Below are 22,768 nucleotides of genomic sequence, written 5' to 3'. Positions count from 1 at the left end.
CCACCTGTGTCTGTGATTCTGCCACTGTGTATGAGGAAATGGGCCGAGGGCACTGCACCTGCCCAGCAGCCTGCACGCTGCTCCCTGGCCTGACAGGCAGCACCTTCTGGGTCCTGCCCTTCACCCCCCAAATTTGTCTCTGAAAAGAAAGGGCTAGCATTATGGGGCTGGGGCTACATTTCATGAAATCTTTAATGAAACTGGGAACTGGGCACGAACAAGGAAGGGGCAATGGGGCCGGCGTGGGCACGGAGGAGGTGGGTAGGGGGCTGGGTGGGGCAGGGGGCTCTCCTCTTCCCTGCAGCAACCCTCCCCCAGTCATCCCACTGATGGGGGAGGGGAGTGGGGAGGTGGAGCCATAAATATGTCCAGAATCTCAAAGAGGCAAGGGGCAGGAGGGACGGATGGGGGCTCACAGAGGGGGCAGGGGCAGGCCTGGGCCACCCTTGTCAGGGGGTCCTGGCTCCTTGGATGGCCGGGGGGGTCCTGGGGGATCCCCCGGCTTGCGCCCATGTTTGCGGAAGTAGCGGTAACGCTGGACGTAGGCCCGCACCAGGTTGCTCACCTTCACCGGATTGATCTCCCCACTTTTGCTGTGGCAGATCTGGAGGGGAAGCAGCTAGAGTTGCAGCCAGGGCCCCCTCCCTCAATGCCACTCTGATGACAGGCCCAGGTGGCCTGTCCCCCCAAACCCCTCCCCTCCAGGTTCACGAACCCCTTGGCCATGGCGCCCACCTTGTGCACTGCCTTCCGCAGAATGTCCTTGTATTCCTCCTTGGTGATGTCTTTCTTCTGGTAGTACGGCTTGATGGCCAGCTTCACCTCCTCCACTGCACGCTCCTGGGTGTGCAGCTTCTTCAGATACTGGCGAGTGGGGACCGGGTGGGAGAAAGGCACAGCAGCTCCGGATGAAGGCCTCCACGGTCCTCTGCCTCCACTTACCACCTTAGCCTCCCTGGCCCTCCAGCTGCTCCAGGAAGCATTAGTCATCCTGCTTAAGGTCTGCCCTGTGCTCTCATTGCCGTACTTGTCCTGGCTCAGCCAAGACCAGGACACATGTCCCCCACCCTCAGTGTGGGGGCAGATGGCAACAGCCAAGCCATTATGACTGGTACTGTTTTGCTGTGCAACTGGGCGAGGAACCCAGGCAGTCAACACAAGCTACACAGATGCTTCACCACCGAGCTATCCCCTCAACCCATTATCGTTCAAATAGGGTCATATTTACACCCAAGCTGGCCTACACCTTTAGCTTCCTGTTTTTATTTCAACTATACCTGGGATGACAGGTACAGGACACTGTGCCCCGCTGAGTTGAGGTAGGTACAGGACACTGTGCCCAGCTGCTCAGTTGAGACAGGGTCTCCCCAACTTTTTGTGCTTAGGCTGGCCTTAAACTGTGATTCTCCTGAGTAGCTAGGATTACCGGTGTGAGCCACTGTATTCAGCTTCATTTAGCTTTTGGTTTGGTACCAGGGATAAAACTCAGGGCCTCACTTGCTAGAAAGAAGCTCTACCACTTGAGATACCCTTGTAATAATTTTGCCTAGGGCGGTCTCAAACTTGAAGCCCTCCTGCCTCTGCTTGCTGAGTAGCTGGAATTATAAGCAGGCACCACCATGGCCAGCAACTCCAGTATTTACTCTGACTGCAACAGTTAAGACTACAGTTAAGAGCAGCCTAGGTGGACGACCAAGGGTCACTGAGAGGCGGTGCTATGGCTAGAAGCAGAGCACCAGGGGCAGCAGCCAGGAACTCAGGCTAGCAGGGAGGATTGTCAGTAACGAGTGTGCAGGTGTAGATCTCTGAACATACGCACATTCACACACATACTAGATAGATATAAATATGTACTTTCCTTTTATGTCTGCCCAGAACCCTTTCCTAGTCTTCCATTTCCAAAGTTCATCTCTTCCTACTGCCCATTAGTGACAACCCACAATCCCTGAGGCTAGCTCACCTTGTCTGTGTCCCCACGTCCCTCCGAGCTGCTACTGCCTTCCCTCTTGTCAGACGCAGCTGCCAGCCCAGTGGGAGTGGGAGGGGTGGAGCCGCAGCCCCCCAGGGGGAGGCTGCCAGGAAGCAAGTAGCTGGAGGGCCCAGGGGGCAGACCCAGAGAGGTGGGTACAGGAGCTGGGGTCATCCCTAGACTGGAGGGGGGCTTCCGGTGGCTGAGGATCTGTGGGGAGAAGTGGGGAGATAAACAAAAGGTGGTGGGATAGGGTAGATGGGACTTGTACCCGTCCCCTGTGGTTTCCACCTTTCCACTGTGACTTCCCAACAGTCTGAGGGGTGTTGGGCTCCTCTTGTGGCCAATACCTTGCCCTGAAGCCTGCTGGGAGTTGTAGTTTTCTCCTAACCCCAGGCAATGAACAAAAGAAAGGGCTGCGGGGACTCTTCCCCAAGGGAGCCCACCTGGTTGGTGGCCTGGATCAGCTCCTGGGCCTTTGCTCGACTTGCCAGGTTGGCTTCTTCCATCTTGAAGAGAAGTGCAGTCACTGCAGGGGGCAGGAAGGTGTGAACATGGGGCTGGGAAAAGGGTACCAGAAGAGATGCCCCTCACCCAGCCACCTGCTGCTGTCTGTCCCTCACCCTTGGTCCCAGGACAGGCCAGAAGACTTCACGTATGGACAATGGGACCTCGGCCACTAAGCCAATCACCAAGGACCCTCCATGTCTCTAGGACTCCCGGGATAAGAGTCACAGTGACAACAAGGTGACAAGAGTGATAGCCTGAGCCAACCTGTGGCCAGTCCTAGCCTCTCCCACACCTCTGCCATCCCGAAGGGACAAGTTGCCCGGCAAAAGTCATCTCTTCTGCCCTGGCCGAGCTCAGTGGGCCTCACGGTCCTGGGCTTCTGGCCAGTCCTATCTAATCACTCTTTCCCAAAAGCCTAACTTGGCCTTCTAGAAAGCTCTGGTGCCCCCCTCCCCCCAGTAGCTCTCCAGTTCACATCATGAGGTACCCACTCTTACAGGGCATCCCCATTGCCTCCCATCCTCACACTCACAGGCCAGGACACCGCTGGTCGTGCAGTCCACACCAGCCGGCAGGTTCCAGGGCATGGGTGGGGGCAGCGTGGGCAGCTGGGAGACGCGGGCGGCTGGCCCGTCCTCCGCCCCCGAGTCTCCGGCTGTGGACCCCGCGCTGGGGGCAGTACTGGGGGCAGCCGCGGCTGTGCTGGTGGCTGTGGTGGTGGCGGGCTGCTGCTCCTCTTCCTCCTCCTCTTCCTCCTCTTCTTCTTCCTCCTCCTCCTCCTCCCCACCCCGGCCCCCAGCCTCCTCCGCAGCTTCCTCGGGCAGGAAGGAGACCTCGGGGGTCTTACAGCTGCTGTCCACAGTCTGGGAGTCCGGGGTGAGCGCGGGCGGCGGGGGCGCGGCCTTGGGCGGCGGGGTGCTGGGGGCCTTGGCCGCGCGCTCCTCCCCGGACCAGGACGTCTCCTCGGCGCCCTTGGGGCCCGCGGGCTGGCTGCAGCTGTCCGCCTTGGACTTCTTCAGGGCTCCAGGGCCGCCGGCCGCGCCGCTGCCCCCGCTGCGGGCCTTCTTCCGCGTTTTGGACGGCTTGGTCTTCGCCTTGGTCCCCTTGGCTTTCTTGGCCCCGGCCTTGGCCTTGGCCTTGGTCTTTTTGGGCTTGGCGCTGCCCGCGGCGGCCTTGGCGGCGTCGGCGGGCGCCCGCTCGTCGGCCTTGAGGAAGGGCGAGCGGCTCTCGCGGTCGCGGCTGAACTTGACGGCGATGGAGCCGGGGCCGGCGGTGTCTTTGGCCGGGGTGGTGCTGCTGACGCCCTCGCGGATCAGCACGGCCACCTTGGACTGTAGCTTCACCTTCCGCGACGAGCAGGACGACGAGGATGAAGATGAGCCCGAACCGCTGCTGGCCGCAGACTTCGGGGGCCCGGCGGGCGGTGCCGCCGCCTCCTTGGGCCGCACCTTCTTGGACGGCCGGTCGCGGTCGCGCTCCCGCTCGCGCTCAGCCGCGTCCGGGCCCTTGCGGCGCGAGCCCTTGTCCCGCGAGGAGGAGGACGAGGACGCGGCGGCGGCGGGCCCGGCGCGGCGCCGCTCCTTGTCGCCGCCCTTGCCCCGCTCGTCGGCGCTCAGGCCCTCCGAGTCGTACAGCACCTCGCGCCGCGGCGACGCGGCGGGGCCCGGCGAGGGCCCGCGCGGCGAGGGCTTGTCCGGCCGGCCCACCGTGATGGTCCGCTTGATGGCGAAGAGGTCGTGGTCCGTGAGGTCCTGGATGGAGGGCGGCACGGCCCCGCGGCGGCGGCCCTCGCGCTCGGCCGAGCTCGCCGCCGGCCCGCCGCCTCCCGCCGCTTTCTCGCCCCCGTCGGCCGCCCGCTTCTCGCCCCGGGAGCGCGAGCGCTTCTTCTTCTTCTTGCCGCCGCCATCACGGTGCTTGCCCCGGTGCCGCTCCCGGCGCGAGGATGACGACGACGAGGTGGCCGGTGGCGGAGACGCTGAGCGCCGCCGCCGGCGCCGCTTCTCCCGGGACCGCGAGCGGCGGCCCCCGCGCCGGCGATCGGAGCTGCGCGAGCGGCGGCGGGCGGAGCGGGAGCGGGAGCGGGAGCGGCGGCGGGCGGAGGCGGCGGCGTGAGAGCTGGGCTTGCGGTCGCGGGAGCGGCGCTTCTTGCTGTCCCAGGGCGAGGCGGGGGCCGGCGGGGCGCCGGGGCCCGGGGCGGCCTCCTTGGCCTCGCTACTGCGCTTGCGCTCACGCCGGGACTTCTTGCGGGCGGGCGGGCCGGCGCCGGGCGCGGGCGCAGGGGCGGCGGCCGGGGACGGCGAGCGCTGGCGGTAGCGCTCCCGCCGCTGGGTCAGGATCTTGCGGCGTAGGTCCAGGCCGCCCCAGCGGGCGTCGGCGGCAGGGGGCGCAGGCGCCGGCTCCCCCAAGTCCACCTGCAGGGCACCCTCGCCGTCCGACTCAGCGTGCAGGGACAGGAAGTCGTCGCCCTCCGGGGCTCGGGCGGCGGCAGCAGCGGCGGCAGCGGCAGCAGGCGGAGGCGGCGGCGGGGCGGGTGCGGCTGTGGCCGCGGGAGCCGGCGGAGGCCGGGCCGGCCGCCCGCCGCGGAACAGGGGCAGCGCCAGCCTGGGCTCCTCCTCGGGCTGCACGATCTCCCCCTCCTCGATCTCCGAGTCCGCGGGGGGCAGCAGGGCCGGAGGCAGCGCGGCCCCGGCCGTCACCACCTCCACGGAGACCTTGCCTTCCCGGCACGCCTCGGCCTCGGCGCCCACCACGAAGACGCGCCTCCGCGTGGCTCCCTCCGCGCGAGTGGAGTCCGCCTGGGGCGGAGTCCCGGGCCCCGCGGCCGGAGGCGGGGGTTCGGGGCGGGGGCTCTCGTCACCTGGGAAGTCCTGGCTCAGACTGTTGTCATCGTAGATGCCAGCCAGGGTCTCTGAGATGCGGCTGATGCTCTGCGACAGACCTTCCTCTTCCTCCTCCTCCTCCTCTTCCTCCTCCTCCTCCTCTTCCTCCTCCTCTTCCTCCGGTGAAGGGGTCCCCGCGGACGAACTGGGGTTGGAGCCGGTAGGCTCAAAGGGGTCATACTTTTGCTCAGGAGCCGGCGGTGGGGAGTAGGCCTCATCGGTGGGGTGGAAAGGGTCATAGATGTCAAATCGGGGGGCAGGCGGGGCTGGGGGCGCAGGGGGAGGTGGGGGAGGAGGAGGAGAGGGAGATGAGGAAGGGGAAGGAGAAGGAGAGGAGGAGGCAGAGGAGGGGGCAGGTGGGGGGGCGGGGCCCCCATCCCCAGTGCCCAAGGTTAGGAGGTGGTGGGCACAGGCGGGTGGAGAAGAGTGGGACTGTGGAGAAACTGCAAACAGACAGACAGACAGCTGGGTCAGGAGCGCACTCACTCCTCCCTGGCCATGAGCAGAGCGGCACCCATCACGGCCCCAGCTGCACGGGTCCCCGCAGTGCTGTGGAACCAGGCACTGCCCAGGAGCTTTAGCTGAGCCACTTCGAGGATGCTCTAACTCCATTGTAGGAGCTGCAACCCATGGGCACAAGAAGAAACTGAGGTACACAGCTAGACAATCTTCCTCAAAGTCAAGCAACCAAATAACAGCCAGCACTCTCAGGCCACCAAATGGTGTGCTTGCCTGACCTCATGCATCGCATGCTGGCCCTCAAGTCTAGGAATTGCTCAGCCCAAGGGCAGGGTCCCCCCCAGCAGAATGGGCTAGGGTTCAGACCAAACGCCACCTCCAGACCCAGAGCCTTGCCCTCCACCAGCTGCTCTTTGCAGGAAGAAGCGAGGCTGACTGCCACCCTGTGAACTCTGGAAATAGATTCTCTCTCCACGATGAACCATGGATCAAGGCTTGCGAGGTACCCTCAAGCCAGTGACATGTCACTTTCAGACTGTAGCCCCTCGGGAGGATGAAGACACCATGAGGAACTCCCAGCACATGGGGCCCTGGACACCACTGCTCCATCCTGCATGGCCTTTAATTTAGCTACACCTGCACCTGCACAGGCCTCGATGTCTTTTCATTTCAGATACCATCTGGTTAGGTAGCCCGTGATAGTCTCAAACCTTGAGCCTCTGCCTCTGCTATCCAAATTGCATGCACATATGACTTTTACTGCAATCTAACATGTGAAGATTTTTTTTTTGTGGGGGCCCGTCTTGGGGCTTGAACTCAGGACCTGGGCACTGTCCTTTTGCTCAAGGCTAGCCCTCTACCACTTGAGCATTTCCTGCTTTTTCTGTGTATGTGGTACTGAGGAATCGAACCCAGGACTTCATGCAGGCTAGGCAAGCACTCTACCACTAAGCCACATTCCCAGCCCATGTGAAGATTTCTGTCTGAAGGACATAATGGTCACTACCACGACTAATGAAAGTGGTAACGAAGCCTGCACAACCTGCCCAGCTCCACCTCAACCCCCACATACCCGTTTTGCCTGTCCTCCAGGCCCTGAGACGGGGCAGCAGGCTGGGCACAGGGAGAGGGATGGGGTCTCTGTCCCCAATTCGGACCTCAGCCACCAGCTCCAGCATATCTTCGCTTCTGCAAGGCAAAGTAGTGGATGAGCTGGGGAGACGGGGTGTGAAGGGAGTGGTGGAGGGGAAAGAGGGAGGGGGCAGCTCCCACACCAGCTCTCCAGGTACTCACTCGCCAGGCCGCAGGTCCAGGCGGCTGGGAACCCAGGTATCTGGGGGGTCCAGGATGCTCACCAGTCCCGCAAGGAAACTGTCTGTGGCCATGTCCAACACCTGGAATGGGGCAGGAGGGGCTTCATGGTGGGATGACTCACAAAATTTCCCCAGTTCCTAACCTCTGGGGTTCCCAGACATGAGAAGCACAAGAAAACTTGTGATTCCCCGCCTCCTGACAGCCACCAATTGCCCAAGATCTGGTGCTGAGGCCAGGCTACGCCTTAATCCTGCCCCTGCTGAGCACCCCAGACCTCCAGACCCGGGAATACAGGTACCATCCCTTCTCACTCACAGTGGCCGTGTCCGTGCCCCCTGACTCCTGAGGCCGGGATTCTGACCGTGGACTCCGGCAGCGCCTCCACGGAAGGCCGTGACACCGCGAGCCATCTAGGGGGAGAGATCTGCATGAGGGAATGGAGCCAGAGGCCTTGGGGACGGAAGGAGAGGAGGCCAGGCCTGCTAAGGAAACCCTACTCTCGCAGCTCAGTCCCCTGGGTTTCCCAGCACCCTCTTCTGGGTTCTCATCCATCAGGCCTATCTGCCCTCAGGAGAAAATCCGCACACCTGCACTTGGCCTCCAAGTCCTATTGGGTCTTGGGTTCTGGGACAGGCCCTTCCTGCCTACCCCAGATGCCCCTGCACCCACCATGAACTATACCAGTGCCCAGACTACTTCTGGCATGTCACTAGGCCTTCTCTGATCTAGACCTGTGGGTCTCTCAAAGGCAGCCAGTGTGGGGAACACCACAGGCCTGGGAGACAAGACAAAGGAGGCACTTCAGAGGCCTGGGACAATCTCATGAAAGAACAGAGAATGGTGGGGGCTGAACAGAACCAGCATGCACCATACCTTTATCACTTGGCAGATCCCCCTGGAGGGAGCTTCGCACAGCCTGCTGAATGGCTCGCTAGGGAAAAGAAGGTGATAGTGAGGGGAAGGACTATGTGTTGAAGGCTTCCGGCTGACATCTGTGCTTCTTGGGAAACAAACATTCCAGACACCCTGACGGCCAGATCCAAGTCCTGAGCCAAGATGCACACCCTGACATCCTTCCTCTGGTCCAGGAACCACACTCCCAGCATTTCCCAGCCTCTGGTTCCCAGGAGCCTCACCAGGATAAAGGCAGAAGGAGAAAGTGTAGGGTCTCTGTCAGGCGGGCCATCACCACCACGATCCTCGCCTGACTCCTCCGTCTTCCCTCGAGACTCATCTTCTTCCTCCATGGTCACCTGGTAGACAAGAAGGAGCAGTTTGGAGTAGAGGCCGAGGGAGAGGGATGGAAGTAGAGGATGGACCTGAAGACCTTGGGGCCTCCACCACTGCCTCAAAACAGCATCCTGCCTCTTGTCCACTTCACCCCCATCCACCCTGTCTTTGGACCAGGGCATACAGGCAGGGTCTAGAGTGGTCCTCTCCTTTACTGCCTCCTCCTTTGGTCCTTCTCAACATCTGGTTCCCTAGCTCCTCCCCCTTCACTCCTCACAAACCTACCCAAATTTCCACACTTTGTTCCCTCTTCTGAAGGGACAGAGACCCAACACTGGGGCTAGTTGGTGTTGTGATTTCAAAGAGTTCAAAAGAGTATGTTCCACAGTCTGATAAACCCACCTTTCCCAAAGAGGTAGGTGCCAGTGTGCTGATGGCACAGAATGTCAGCTACCACACAGCTTCATAGAGCATCCATCGTCCTCAATGGTGAAGGACCGAGGAATTGTTATTTACATGCACAAGATGGAATCATGACAGAGAAACCTGCAAGTCCAGTAGGCCACTTTTAAAAGGAAAAGGCTAAACTTCAGAAAGGCATACAGTTGCCACCAACCCAACGGGGCACTTGCCAATCACCCAAATGCCTGTGCTGTGTAAGCATGGTCAAAGCCTCGGAAATTCTTGGATTTCAGTGCCCAATCAGGAATCTTCAGGCTGGCGAACATCTTGATTAGGGCTTCAGAAAATACGAACAGTACAGCTGGAATGTTCCACTGCTATTAAATCTGCTACTCTGAAAACAATATCCAATCTCCAAATTCTTAGAAAGTCCATACTCCCTAACTCCACTTGAAAATGGCAAGGGCAGCATTTATTCTCAGAGATTAGCCGAGAAAATTCAAAGCCACATACTTAGCATAGCCTAGGTGTTCAAAACATGTTAACAGTGCCAGCTTATTAGTTCTGTGTGTCCTTGTTTGCATTCCATCTGTCTCCCCAATTCCTTGCTTGTACACCTGCTAAGAAAAGGCTTCAGAGCTCATTTCTGTCGTGGCATAGAATATCAAGCTGGGCCTAAGCTTCTACACTCACACACTTGAACCCCAACCTCTCCACATTGGGAGGCTTTTGCCTAACTCCGGTAAACCTGCTCCACCCAGATGATCAATCACATCTCAGCCTCTTCAATCAATACTCAATATCCTGCTCGTCCCTAAGGCTGCTGTCCAACACCTCTGGGGAAGTACCACCTGCTCCCCGGAACAGTGACTGTCACAAATCAAGCTCAATCATTATCTTCTGGCTACAGACTTGGAGGTCCCCAATCTCCAACAGCATACCAAGATAGGTCCCCACTCCTGTGGGGGAGACCTTCCGTTGGCTCCTTGAAGCTTTTAGACATTATAAGGCTCTACAGACACTGCTAGGTCCCTCTAGATGGATGGTTCCCTGTCTACAGGAGCTGAGAGCAGCTAAAGGTTTCCTATAAGACTGTTGTAAATAAATAAGACATAATGGAAAATTCTTCACAAAGCGTAAGTAGAAATACCAATTCATGGGGACTTGAATATCTGTTAAATCCACACATTGGCATGTATTGGTTTCAATTAAAAATGTTTTTCTTAACTGTGGATCAAGGTTGAACAGTACTAGACAAAGTCCAGGTGACCCTACACACCTTCTCGGACCTACATGAAAAAAATTCTAGCTCCAGGACAAGGCATTTGTTTCCAAGCAATTTTCATTTGAATTACTTTCTGAAGGGCAAGTACATCTGAGCTGGGCAGAATTTCCAACCATCTCTTTCGTATTATTCTCTACGTACTTATAGAGACTCAAAAGGCATTTGAGTGTACTCCAAGTATAGAGACAATTCCTGCAATCACACCAAAGCCACCTCAAAGGTTCCAGGACCTTCAGATTTGCTTCCAGCCTCCTGTCACCCAGATCAGACACTTTCCAGACCTGTGAGACCCATGTAGGCCTCTCAGTGCATCAGGATATTGGCCTCCCTCCCGTTGTGGACACATCTCATTCCTTCAACGTGGCTCTTTAAAGGGGTTTCTGATTAGCCCTGTGATAAGTTCTTCTAGACCAATAAATGGCACCACATCTAGGTGGATCGGTCGCAGCCTCAGGCCAGCCCATGGAGACACTTCGCAGCCCTAACAGACATACCCCCAGGGGCTCTAGGTGGCTCTGAAGATACTCCACAGAGAATGCACACCTCCTTCTCTCCTGGGACATAGCTCAAAACCTCAAGATGGCCCCAAAACCTTCTGAACAGACCCTACCCTCCAGTCACCCCATAAAAACGATCTACAACACCTACGACACGACCTAGGTCAGCTATATGATGGAGGGCAGGCCCCAGGCTCGATCCAGGCCCTCTGGACACCCCCAGGTCTCTCCGGGACGCCCGAAGACGCCCCCTGGTACCCACAAACGCGTCCCGGGGCCCTAAGAAGGCCCCCCGTTCAACGCCAGCTTTCGCCACCGCTGAGGGGTCTGAGACTGCTCCGCTAAGCCCTCCAGGCCCCCTGGCGTGTGCGGGTCACCTGGGGACAACTAGCGACCCGACTTCGCCCCGCCCACCCCGGTAGGCCCGAGTCCCGCGGCCCAGACCGCCGCCGCCATCTTACCCCGCCGCTCGGGCTGCGGCTCCGGCCGCGGCGCGGGGCGGGGCGGACTGGGGCGGGGCTCGCGAGCAGAGGAGGAGAAGGGCGTAGCTAAAACGCCGCTGAGCTTGCCGGGATTTGAAGTACAAAGTACGGTGCCCTGAAGGCCGGCAGGAGGGAAAGCGGACTCGATTTCCCAGAAGTCAAACGAACACCTGGGGCCGGGCACGCGCGACGCACGTCGGGATGCGTAGTCCGCGCGCCGCCTCCGTCGCGCGGGGACAGCAAAGAGGTGAGAGGTGAAGTGGGCGGGGCTGCTGTAGCCCGCGGTAAAGCCCCACAGTGCCGTGCATGCGCAGGGGAGGAGGGGGAAGAAGAAAGGGCAGTGGGACCGGAAATGACGTAGACGCTCGGCCGAACTGATCCCAGGGAATTGTAGTTCTTCGGTATTAGCCGACCCGGCTGGAAGTTGCCCGCCCACATTCTGGAGTAGGGGCTCTGGAGCCTCCTCGTTCGGGACAGAGAAATCTGAATTCTAAATGCGTTCACCTAGAAGAGTAAAGACTCCCAATTCTCTCCTCCCTTGGACTCAGGGATCTTAGTTTTCTTTCCTGGGAATCGAATCGGATCCTCAGGCCATTTTAGGTCTCAAACACATTAATTACGCGAAAACTAGAATTCAGGTTTCCCCTCCCCAGTAATATCAGATCCAGATTTCTGGGTTCTCAGCCTCTTCAAACTTCGGCACCCAACAGTCTATGCCCTTTGTTCGCTCCCTTACTGAACATAAGGGACCACCCCCCCCCAACACACACACATACACACATAGACCTCCTCCCCCCCCAGGAATCCAAAACTCCCACTCTAATCGCTTCCTAGGGAGCCATGTGTCCAGGCCATCAGTTTGCTCCTCCAAACACCAGAAATCTTGGCCTTAGGCCCTTCGTGACTCGGCCATCCCGACTGGGGCGAGCTGGCTAATGGATGAAGAATGCAGTGATCTCACGGCTCCTCCCAGCCCCGTTACTCTGCCGTCCCCATCCAGGGCCCCAGCTCCCCTCCTAGTCTGTCTTCCGTTTGGCTGGGACTGCGGGAACCGGAAGCCTGGGTCCCTTGGCGGGCGGAGACTCTAGCTTCTAGCCCAAACACCCGGTTCGAGAACTTGGCTAAGATCCCAGGACAGAGGTGGAGCTTCGCTTTTAAGACCTGCTCTTTCCTCAGAGCGCCCTATATACGGCCACGCGCGAGTCGGCGAGCCCCGCCTACCAGAATTAAGACCAGAGGAACTAAGTTTCAAGAAGTCCTAATTTGCATAGCCCCACCCCGAAGGTCTTCTTGGCCCATCGGCCAAAAGAATGTGCCCTCGTTAGCATAGCCACGCCCATATCCGCCCCGCCCCCTGGGAGCGCGTGGCGCAGTTTAGGGTGAACACAGGTCCCTCATTAACATATGCCCGCCCCCTCGGAATTCCCCGTCTCCTCGGTCCTTATTAGCTCCCTAGTTCCTCCCTTTTCTCGGCCTTGTCCCCTCCCTAAGTGGCCCGAGACGGGAACTCTCGTGGCCGCAGTTCATGAATATGCAGTAGCCTCATTAGCGTAGCCCGCCTCTAGGTCCCGCCCGGCTCCCCCAAAGGCGGTAGCAGAGGCGGCGGCAGCGGCGGCGACATGAGCAGCGGGGCGGCGTCCGGGACTGGGCGGGGGCGGCCCCGGGGCGGGGGACCGGGACCCGGGGACCCCCCGCCCAGCGAGACACACAAGCTGGTGGTCGTGGGCGGCGGAGGCGTGGGCAAGAGCGCGCTGACCATCCAGTTCATCCAGGTAGTGGGCCCTCGCCCGGGAGGGTGTCCCTCCAGACCCGAACTTAGGTCCTTTGGGGGGTCCCTGAGATGATTTCATCCTGATCCATCACTGAGCCCCCTAGGAGACCCCAAAGATCCCCTCAGATCGCAACTCTCAGCTCTCCTTGAGACCGTCCCGCCCCCCCCACCCCCGTCCTGTGCCTGAGACCCCCCCACCTTTCCTGTGACCTAACCCCGGACGCTTCCCCAACACCCTAAAGACTGAGCAGTCGCTCTCATCAGACTCAACACTCCGAGGGAATCTCCCACCCACTGAACCTATTACCTCCCCCAAATCGCAGCTGTGCCCAGCACCTTTGAGATTTTTCCAGACCAGATTCTTGGAGCCGCCAGGGACATTCCCCCCAGAATCTAGACATTTTGTCTTCTTCTTGGCCCCGAGGCTCTTCTGGAGCCACCCCATCCTGATCCTGAGAGGCACCCTCTAACACTTTCTCGAGAGGCTTATTCCCCTTATACACAGATTTCAAGGAGGAAACAAAAAGAAATCCTGTCCTTAAGTCATTACAGAAAACTCCAAAACCTGGCCCTTACCCCATTCCTCCACATCCCACCCCATCACCAAGAAAAATCAGTTTACTCCTCTATCTTGTTTCCTCTATTCTAATTCCTGAATCTCTTTGAAAATCTTGGGCTTCCCCAAATCATCATGAAGAGACTCCCCTCTCCCCCTAGATTCTTTTCACTCCTCGGTGTGTGGGGGTGGGGGTGGGGGTGGGGGGAGTCTATTCCTTAAGGAATAGATCTGAAGACCTGTATGAGTACAGGCAGACCTGTCAAATAGTCCTGGGCTGGCTGGCCCCCGGGTCTCACCAGTTAGCTGCCCAGGATGTACTCTGAAGCCACGCCCCTAATCCCCCCTCTCTGGTCCTCAGCCCCGCCTAGGATCTGGTCCTCCCACCCTCCTCCCTGCAGAGCCAGCCCTCCTTCAGCATCCCCTAGCTGACTGCAGCATTCCGAAATACTCAGCCCTGCTCAGGAAACCTTCACCCCATTCCCAAAAGACACGTTTCTGATGTCAGAGAAACCCTAGAAAGCTATGTGCCCCACCCCTGCAGACTCCCGCAAGAGACCCCAGAAAGAGCCAGCCAGTGAGCCCTGCTGCTGCGTGGAGCTAGGCCCCAGCCCTGGGCCTCCTCCACTCAGAGGCCAACCCAGGGCTGGCCAAAGGCCTTGGCCAGAGACTGCGAGACCCAGGCAGGAAGGGAGGGGCCGAGGCGAGGGTGGGGCAGCCTCTTGGTGGTTGGATTGGAACCAGGACCTTCCCCTGGGAGGAGACGCTGAAGGCCGCCTCTGGGGGAGGAGGGAAAGAAGAGGAGGGAAGAAGAGAGGGAGGAGAAAAGGGAGGAGGCAAAGATGACTGCCAGATACTTGTGGACCACTGCTCCCAATTGCTGATCACTTACTAAGTGATCACTTGCTAAGCTAAGCAATAGGTTAAATGTTCAACAAGGATTCCCTTCATCTCACAAGGATAGGGGTAGAGTTTTTGTTTTTTGGGGTGTGTGTGTGGAGGGGTGGTATTCGGGCTTGAACTCAGGGGCCTGAGCACTGTCGCTGAGTTGTTTTTTTTTTGGGCGGGGGCAGTCATGGGGCCTGAACTCTGGGCCTGAGCTCTGTCCCTCAGCTCTTCAGCTCAAGACTAGCGCTCTACCACTTGAGCCACAGCGCCACTTCTGGCTTTTTTTCTTTTTTCTTATGTGGTGCTGAGAAATCGAACCCAGGGCCACATGCATGCAAGGCAAGCGCTCTACCACTGAGCCACCTTCCCAGCCCCCTTGCTTAGCTTTTGTTTACTCAGGGATGGTGCACAGTAAAGCACTAGCTTGTGCCACATTGTGGGCTCTTTGGTAGTTAAGTGGAGATAAGAGTCTCACACACTTTCCTGTCCTAGAGTGGCTGTCAACCTGGATCCTCCTATCTCAGCCTCCTGAGTAGCTGGGATTACAGTAGCTCCACACCCTTCTTTTCCTAGTGAGACAAAAGGCTCAGAGAAGCAAAGGCACACAGCCAGGAAGTAATCCTGTGGCAGATGCACTTTATACCTGAGTGAACCAGGGAGAGGAGGGGACTGAGACCTTTAGCAGGTAGAGGAGAGGAGGATGCAGGGGGAAGGGAAGGTTATGTGGAGGGAGGCAGAGAAGAAACCAAAATGCTCCACTAACAGTGACCTCTCTCCATTCCACAAGTCCTACTTTGTGTCCGACTACGACCCCACCATTGAGGACTCCTACACGAAGATCTGCACGGTGGATGGCATTCCTGCTCGGCTGGATAGTAATGGCAGCTAGGAGTGAAAAGGGGACCGGGGCTGAGGGCTCCCAGGGGTGCTGTGGGGGGGTGCCTCACCCCCATGGCTCCCATCTCTGTCTCCACAGTCCTGGACACGGCTGGCCAGGAGGAGTTTGGGGCCATGCGGGAGCAGTACATGCGTGCTGGCCATGGTTTCCTGCTTGTGTTCGCCATTAACGACCACCAGAGGTGCCAGGAGTTGCCAGTGGGCAGAATTGGGGGATGGGGAGAGCACGGGTTGGGGTACCAGGGTGATGCACCCCAGGGTCTTATGCCTGGGACTTCTCTCCCAGTTTCAACGAGGTGAGCAAGTTGTTCACACAGATCCTCCGGGTTAAGGACCGTGATGATTTCCCAGTGGTGCTGGTCGGAAACAAGGCAGATTTGGAGTCACAGCGCCAGGTTTGGGCTGCCCCCCCTTTCCCTGGGGACCCCCATCTGGCACCCCTGCTGAGGCCCACTTCCTCTGGATCCATTGCCACACCCCTCAATTGAACATGTTACCCCCAAGTCAGGCCATCTGGCTTCTCAGCACATGGAAAGCTTTATCCACTCCATCAGGGGTCTGGTGAACTCCTTGATTCTTCCCTCCACCATCCTCCAGCCCCCCAGGGGGGTGGGGGCTCCCTGTTTACAAGATTGTTCCATTCTGGATTTGCCCCTCCTCTCCCTGCTCCCATTCCTTGTGTGGACACACAAATGGCAAGGTTGGCACACAGAGGTCCCCATCTACATGAAGCCCGAATCAGAGCTATGCTTGCCTAAAAATATGCTTATTTCTTGCTAGCTCATCTCCTACTTACAAAACTCAGGTAACAAAGTTTTCCATTCAGCTGGGTGCCAGTGGCTCATGCCTCTAAACTTACCAACTCAGGAGGCTGCAATCTGAGGATCATGGTTCAAAGCCAGGCTGGGCAGACTTTTATCTCCAATTAACCATTCAAAAATTGGAAGTAGAGTTGTGGCTCAAAGTGGTAGAGCACTAGCCTTGAGCAAAAGAACGCAGGGACAGCACCCAGCCTTGAGTTCAAACCCCACAACAGACAAAACAAATAAAAACAAAGCTTCCAACTCCTCACACAAATGGCAACCACCCATGATCCTTCTGGAACTTTCCCTCAAGCCAACAAGAGTTAATAGGGTGGCCAAGCACCTGTGTAGTTGGTTTAGTTGGTTCACACCTGTAACCCTAGCTCCTTGGGCAGCTGAGAGGTGAGGATCATGGCTCCAAGTTAGGCCAGGCAAGAAATTCCATGAGACTTTTATTTTGACAGTCATGGGACTTGAACCCAGCCTGGGCGCTGTCCCTGAGCTCTTTTGCTCAAGGCTAGTGCTCTACCACTTTGAGCCACAGCACCCTATCCAGTTTTTGAGTGGTTAATTGGAGATGAGTCTCACAGGGACTTTCTTGACCTGGCTGGCTTTGAACCATAATCCTCAGATCGCAGCCTCCTGAGTAGTTAGGATTGCACGCCTGAGCCACCGGTACCTGGCTCTATGAGACTCTTCTCTGTAATTAACCACCAAAAAGTGAGAAGTGGCACTGTGGTTTGAATGGTCGAGCACTAGCCTTGAGCAAAAAATTTCAGGGACAGCATCCAGGCCCCGAGTTCAAGCTCCAGGACTGTCCCCCCTTTTGCCACCCCCCCAAAAAAGCCTACAGCATGCTTATCACCTTTTCTGGCTAGGTCAGGTCAAGCACAACGACCCAAGTCTCACGTGGCCCCCATATTTTCTCCAGGTCCTCAGATCGGAAGCACTGACCTTCAGCGCTACCAACCACGTGGCCTACTTCGAGGCCTCCGCCAAACTGCGACTCAACGTGGACGAGGCCTTCGAACAGCTGGTGCGGGCTGTCCGGTGAGCCCAGTCCCCCCTTCCCATTGTCTTGACCCCCCCCACCCCAACCCTTCCAGCTCAGACTCACCAACTTTTCCCCACAGAAAATACCAGGAGCAAGAGCTGCCCCCAAGTCCCCCCAGTGCCCCCAGGAAGAAGAATGGAGGCTGCCCCTGTGTCCTGCTCTAGCCAAGCAAGAAGCTACGAGCACCAGTCCTTGGGACCAGCTGCAACACCTCTTGTGTGGCCTGAGGCCCTGACTGAGCCTCAGTTTCTTCCTCTGGATCTTCCCAGGGTACACCACACCCCCTGCCCATATTACGTCTTTTATCACCACAGTGTGCCTTCTGCCAATGCCTTCCATCCCCACCCAAGTCCCTGGCGGGGTGTGGGGCTTCTAGCCACCGCTGTATATATACATATATATCTATATATCTTCGCCTTTAGAAAAAAAATAAACATCACTGCCAATATCAAGAGGTGCTTTTTAAAAAAGGAATGGAGCTGGGTGTTGGAGGCTCATGCTTCTAAGACTAGCTATTCAGGAGGCTGAGATCTGAGGATCGCAGTTCAAAGTCAGCCCAGGTAGGAAAGTCTGTGAGACTCTTATTTCCAATGAATCACCAAAAAACTGGAAGTGGTGCTGTGGCTCAAGTGGTAGAGCGCTTGCCTTGAGTGAACTCCCAGGCCCTGAGTTCAAGCTGCACAAATGACAAAAAAAAGAAAAAAAATGTAGGTGGGTGACATACAACTAATCTCAGCACTAGGGAAGCTGAAGCAGGAGGATCTTGAGTTCAAGGCCTCTTTGCACTACATTGCCTGACAGACTTCATTTTGTTTTTTTCTGGAAGGCATTAGAATTGTACTTTTCTATATGGTAGCCAGAAACTACAGATAGCTTGTTTTGACTTCAAATTTAATTAAAACCTCAATTCCTTGAGATCATAAAAAGTCTGTCAAGAAGCTGGGTGCTGGTGGCTCACGCCTGTCATCCTAGCTACTCAGGCAGGATGTTAAGATCTGAGGATTGCGGTTCGAAACCAGCCTGGGTCCCACACAGTAAAGTCTGTGTGAGACTTATTTCCAATGAAGCACTAAAAAGCCCGAAGCAGAGCTGTGGCTCAAGTGGTAGAACACTAGCCTTGAGCATAAAAGCTCAAGAGTAATACCCAGGTTCTGCATTCAAGTGCCAGGACTGGCGTTTAAAAATAAATAAAATCTGCCAGGCGCTGGTGGCTCATGCCTGTAATCCTAGCTACTCAGGAGGCTGAGATCTGAGGATCGCGGTTCAAAGCCAGCCCGGGCAGGAGAGACCGTGAGGCTCCTATCTCCAATAAACCACCAGAAAACCGGAAGTGGCGCTGTAGCTCAAGTGGTAGAGCGCTCGCCTCGAGCTGAAGAGCTGAGGGACAGCGCCCAGGCCCAGAGTTCAAGCCCCACGACCAACAAATAAATAAATAAATAAAATCTGTGCACACCTTCGATGTCCTCACTTCGGTGCAGGCTGCCTGGATTCAAATCCAGACAGAAAACAGCTGCTTAGCGTGGGTGAGGAGTGATCCCTGGGAGCACGGGGAGAACCTGATTCACACTAGGTACTCAGGGTTAGTGACCAAGGCCCTGCCATCTGTTCTGTCCCCAAACCATGCATGAATGTCTGTCTGTGTTCCAGATAAACACATTATCCCTTTCCGGTTTTCATTATCACAGAACACTTGGCCCTGGTTCAACCTTCCGCCCTGGGAAGAAACCCAACTCAATGTATTGTGCTACACCCCCCCCCCATCCCCCAAGAAGGGATCCACCCCTGCCCGACAGGAGGTCATGAGGGGACCATGTTTCCCTTTTACCTGAGCCCCAGTGGGGGGTGCCCTACACAAATCCCCCACGCGCGCGCGCACACACACACACTCAAGACCCCAGCCTTCCGTACTGTGTAGCAGGGTTGCATTCTTGGCCAGGACACCCTGCTCCTTACAGAACCCAAATACACACTGAGAAGCTGACAAGTTACAGCTTGCCCCAGGGGGGCAGGGGGACACCAAGCCTCACAGACAACTGGCAGGCCATTTTTGGAAGATTCATTGCCACTGCTATGCCAAAACTTAGGAGACAGCAGTGGAAGGCTGGCATGGCCCGGCTGGCACCTCCAGCTTCCAGCCCTGGGCCCCTGGCAATGGTTTCAAGCTCCCTGCCTTGACGTTCGTGTCTCTTTCTTTGGTGATAGTGGGGTTTAAACTCAGGGCTTTGTGCTTGCTTGGTACAATACCGCTGGAGCTATGCTTTCTGCCCAGCTTTTGGCAGATTATTTTGGGTATAGGGTCTGGCAGACTTTCCTTCCTAAACTGATTTTGAACTGCCATTCTCCACATCTCAGCCTCATGAATAGCAAAGATTAAAGACATGAGCCACCGCCATCCCCAACCCCCCAATTTTCTTTCCTTTTTGCTATTCTTCAGTATTGACCCCCCCAAAAAAAACTGTTGGTAGTAGAGCTCTAAGCTTGCATACACGAGGCCTTGGGGGGTGGAGGGGTGGTCCTTCTGCACCACCAAAACCAAACAAAACACCAACCCAACTGGGCAATGATGGCTCACAGTCAGGTGGCTGGGATCTGAGGATCTCAGTTCAAATCCAGCCCAAGTAGGAAAGTCCTTAAGATTCTTATCTCCAATTAGCCACCAGAAAACCAAAAGTGGAGCTGTGGCTTAAAGTGGTAGAACACTATCGTGAGCAGAAAAGCTCAGTGACAGCAGCCAAGCCCTGAATCCAAGCCCCATGATTAAAAAATAATAATAAATGGAGCTTGTGGTGAACTGAGTGGCTTTCTCCTAATGTGTGGATCAAATTCTTGCAGTCTCCTCCCTCCCTCTGTGGAAAATACTGGAGGCCATGTTGTGAGGAAACTCAACCAGCCCCGTGCGGATCCTCTAATGCCCGTTCCAGCCCCCAGCCACTCACCTTGCCAGAGGACCCTTGTAGTGTCTGACCTTCTGATACATGGTTGTCACTCTGGCCAACACTAAGACTGGCCCTCAAGACAGATGCGCCCAGACCTTCAGAAAGCGTTAGACCCACCTGGATTTGTGAGTGTGATACACAAGGACCTCCCAGGGCTCTAGAAGAACTGTCTGATCCATCTGTAGACCTGGTGCTGTGTTCCAGTCCCATTCTCCGCCCCCCTCCCCCCATCGCCGCAGGACAGATGCACTCCAGCCTACTGGTACTTTGCCGTTGGGTTTCGTTTGGCTGGTCGTGTGTACACAGTGTATACAAGGTGAGTTGTACAGAAGCCCAATAAAGAGCAAGAGACGAGGGCTGGGTGGGGGGCAGAAAGAGGAGAGGAAAGGAGCAGAGAAGGCAGGGCAGGAGCAGGGACAGATTAAAAAATAGAACCACATCCAGATGACAACAGGAGGGGGCTGTGGGTGGAGGACAGACACAGACAAATCGCTGTAGAAAAGGAGTGAGAGGGGTGGGGGGGAGATCCTCTTCCCCCTCCCCAACCCCCCTTCCCCTGCCCCAGGTATGTACAATAAATAAGATTAAAAATAATTAACAAGATGCGTTTTTCTCCCTCCCACCCGACACACCAAATGCCCTGGGGAGGAAATGGCCTTTAGCAAAGATCATGGCCTCTAGGGGGTGCTGTGAGGGGAGGGGGCAGAGGGGTCCCCCAGCTCTCTGAAGCCCCCACCCCCCTCAACCATACATAGACTTTTCCTATACATTATGTACAAAGTGGAGAGGGCAGGGCTACGGCCATGGAGCGGGGACCGGGGTGAAGGGTGAGGGAGACCATTACTAAATAGACATTTATACATATATATATAAATAATTTCTCTGTACACCGGACAGTGGGGAAATTGGGGAAGGGTAGAGAGGGCTCAGGAAGAGGAGGGATTCGAACTCTGAACCCTGCCCTGGGGGGAGGAGCAGTGTGGACACACTCTGACCAATGACTGTCCCCCCCCCTCTTTCTGGTCCTCCTGGCCGCAATGGAGAGCCCCAGGGGTCAGCTCCTGAGGACAACAGTTCTGTCCCAATTCTCTGATCATGGAGGAAGTGCCCGTGCAGGCTGTGGGGGTCACCCACAGCGGCTGTGGGCCTGTGCTTGGGCCAGCAGGTCACTGAAGGAGTCGAAGAGCTGCTCCAGCCAGGGCTGGTTGCGCATGCACTGCTGGACCACCTCCTCCTGGCCCAGGTCCTCAGCTCCGCCCTCGATGGCCAGAGTCTGCAGGGGGGAAACATGGAGCTGGGAGGGCTGGGGGTAGGGTGGGGATCTGGGTCCCAGGGGGAGGGGCAGCTGGATTCAGAGGTCCAGGAGAAAGAGCACTCGAGGAACCTTAACTCTTGGGTCTGAGGGAGGAGGCCCGGGACCCAGACTTCTGGGTTTGAGGGAAGAGGGGTTGGGGCCTGGACTCCTGGGTCTGAAAGAGGAGACTGAGGTTAGACCCCTGAGGATGAGGAAAGAAGAATAGAATCTGGACCCCTGGGTCTGAGGAAGGAGAACTAGGGTCTGGTACCCAAATCTGAGGAAAGAGGGCTGGGGACTGAACCTGAGTCTGAGGGAAGAGGCTGAGGCCTGGACTCCTGGGTTTGAGGGAGGAGGCTGGGGCCTGAACCCCTGGGTCTGAGGGCAATGGCTGGGGTTTGGACCCCTGGGTCTGAGGGAGGAGGCAAATGTGGCGTGTCAGGCCCATGGGTGGCAGATGTGGAGGTAGGCTCACCTGGTCGCGGCAGCGCAGGAACGTGTGGTATTTGTAGTGGTGGAGTGAGTGGTAGAGCGTGTAGTACCCGGACTTCTCCAGCTCAACCTTGAACTCCTGGGCACACAGGGTCAGGGGGGTGAGGCCCACACCCGGGCTGCCAAGCCCCCCTCCTTCTTCTAGCCCCTCCTGCCGCCCCCTCCCAGTCCCCACCTGGGCTCGGACCACGTTCCTCTTGAGCTTGCTGAGTGTCTTGCGGTTGTAGGGTTCCCCAGCCGGCCGCAGCCGCACGGCTCCCTCTTCGGGGGACCCCTCCCCACTCTGTTCCACCTGCAGCTGTGGGAACGTGTGCAGGGCATCCTGCAGGAAGCCAAGGGGTCAGTGGGCCACCTGTGGTCTGACCCCCAAGCCTGACACAAACGTCTCAGGTCTTTGGGTTGTGAGGTGCCTCACTTTCCTGCAGGCTGTGATCCAGGGGTACACAGGTGGCTTGGTCTCCCAGAATCCTCAGAGGCAGCAAAATGTCCCATCCAGAGTCCTAAAATCCTCCGAAACTCCATAGTGCTATTGCTTGGCTATGCCATATGACAGAGTGAGCACATTAAATGTACTTTTTTTTTTTTGGTTGGTCCAGGTCTGGGCCTGGACGCTGTCCCTCAGCTCTTCAGCTCAAGGCTAACAACACTCTACCACCTGAGCCACAGCGCCACTTCCAGCTTTTTCTGCTTATGTGATGCTGAGGAATCAAACTCAGGGCCTCATGCATGCAAGGCAAGCACTCCACCACTGAGCCACCTTCCTTGCCCTAAATGTATTTTTGATCTTTGTGTTGGCCCTAGGGTTTGAACACAGAGCATGGAAACAGTTCCTCAGCTTTTTTGCTCAAGGCTGGCACTTTACCACTACACAGCTGCATTTTCAGCTTTTGGTGGTTAGTTGGAAATAAAAGTCTTGCCAGGTGCCAGTGGTTCACGACCTATAATCCTTACTACACAGGAGGTTGAGATCTAAGAATTTTGGCTTGAAGTCAGCCCGGATAGGAAAGTCGGTGAGACACTTATCTCCAATAAATTATTATTATTATTATT

At 56.9% G+C, this 22,768-nt stretch overlaps 3 protein-coding genes across 4 annotated transcripts in view; 1 reads left to right on the top strand and 2 right to left on the bottom strand.

Moving 5' to 3' along the window:
* Window positions 1-179: 179 nt before the first annotated feature.
* On the bottom strand, window positions 180-11,025 carry Scaf1 (SR-related CTD-associated factor 1). Of its 2 annotated transcripts, none has more exons than XM_013027670.1 (11): window positions 11,007-11,025; window positions 8,268-8,384; window positions 8,005-8,062; window positions 7,447-7,541; window positions 7,111-7,211; window positions 6,890-7,005; window positions 3,012-5,801; window positions 2,416-2,498; window positions 1,961-2,179; window positions 736-864; window positions 180-604 (listed from the first exon to the last, which is right to left on the bottom strand). In XM_013027670.1, exons 2-11 carry the CDS (start codon window positions 8,376-8,378, stop codon window positions 413-415), a joined length of 3,894 nt encoding a protein of 1,297 aa, XP_012883124.1. In that variant the 5' UTR covers window positions 8,379-8,384; window positions 11,007-11,025; the 3' UTR covers window positions 180-412. The 2 variants fall into 2 exon arrangements, with proteins under 2 accessions (XP_012883124.1, XP_012883123.1); XM_013027669.1 differs by lacking the exon at window positions 11,007-11,025 and adding an exon at window positions 8,764-9,190.
* Window positions 11,026-12,598: 1,573 nt separating this feature from the next.
* Rras (related RAS viral (r-ras) oncogene homolog) lies at window positions 12,599-17,438 on the top strand. Its single transcript, XM_013027735.1, has 6 exons — window positions 12,599-12,799; window positions 15,030-15,117; window positions 15,219-15,321; window positions 15,426-15,534; window positions 16,874-16,992; window positions 17,076-17,438. The coding sequence occupies exons 1-6, from the start codon at window positions 12,647-12,649 to the stop codon at window positions 17,158-17,160; spliced, it is 657 nt and encodes a 218-aa protein (XP_012883189.1). The 5' UTR covers window positions 12,599-12,646; the 3' UTR covers window positions 17,161-17,438.
* Window positions 17,439-20,772: 3,334 nt separating this feature from the next.
* Window positions 20,773-22,768, bottom strand: part of Prr12 (proline rich 12) — a 25,076-nt gene continuing 23,080 nt past the window's right edge. The window contains exons 12-14 of the mRNA XM_013027667.1: window positions 21,894-22,040; window positions 21,702-21,797; window positions 20,773-21,205 (exon numbers count right to left, since the gene is read on the bottom strand). Of these exons, the coding sequence (XP_012883121.1) occupies window positions 21,059-21,205; window positions 21,702-21,797; window positions 21,894-22,040 (390 nt within the window). The 3' untranslated portion in view covers window positions 20,773-21,058. The remainder of the gene's footprint in view (window positions 21,206-21,701; window positions 21,798-21,893; window positions 22,041-22,768) is intronic.

This window comes from Dipodomys ordii, unplaced genomic scaffold, assembly GCF_000151885.1.
Source record: "Dipodomys ordii isolate 6190 unplaced genomic scaffold, Dord_2.0 Scaffold105, whole genome shotgun sequence".
Classification (NCBI taxonomy): domain Eukaryota; kingdom Metazoa; phylum Chordata; class Mammalia; order Rodentia; family Heteromyidae; genus Dipodomys; species Dipodomys ordii.
The sequence above is the reverse complement of the archived record's forward strand: the minus strand, read 5'-3'. Positions and strand labels throughout refer to the sequence as shown.

Excerpts from the sequence above, each read along its gene's own strand:
- Scaf1 (XM_013027670.1), bottom strand. The coding sequence starts at position 8,378 with ATGGAGGAAGAAGATGAGTCTCGAGGGAAGACGGAGGAGTCAGGCGAG. Across the intron at positions 7,212-7,446 it reads GGGGCACGGACACGGCCACT|GTGTTGGACATGGCCACAGA; the intron begins GTGAGTGAGAAG and ends GCCCCATTCCAG. Across the intron at positions 865-1,960 it reads GACGTGGGGACACAGACAAG|TATCTGAAGAAGCTGCACAC; the intron begins GTGAGCTAGCCT and ends CCCACTCGCCAG.
- Rras (XM_013027735.1), top strand. The coding sequence starts at position 12,647 with ATGAGCAGCGGGGCGGCGTCCGGGACTGGGCGGGGGCGGCCCCGGGGC. Across the intron at positions 15,118-15,218 it reads CATTCCTGCTCGGCTGGATA|TCCTGGACACGGCTGGCCAG; the intron begins GTAATGGCAGCT and ends CTGTCTCCACAG. Across the intron at positions 15,535-16,873 it reads ATTTGGAGTCACAGCGCCAG|GTCCTCAGATCGGAAGCACT; the intron begins GTTTGGGCTGCC and ends TATTTTCTCCAG.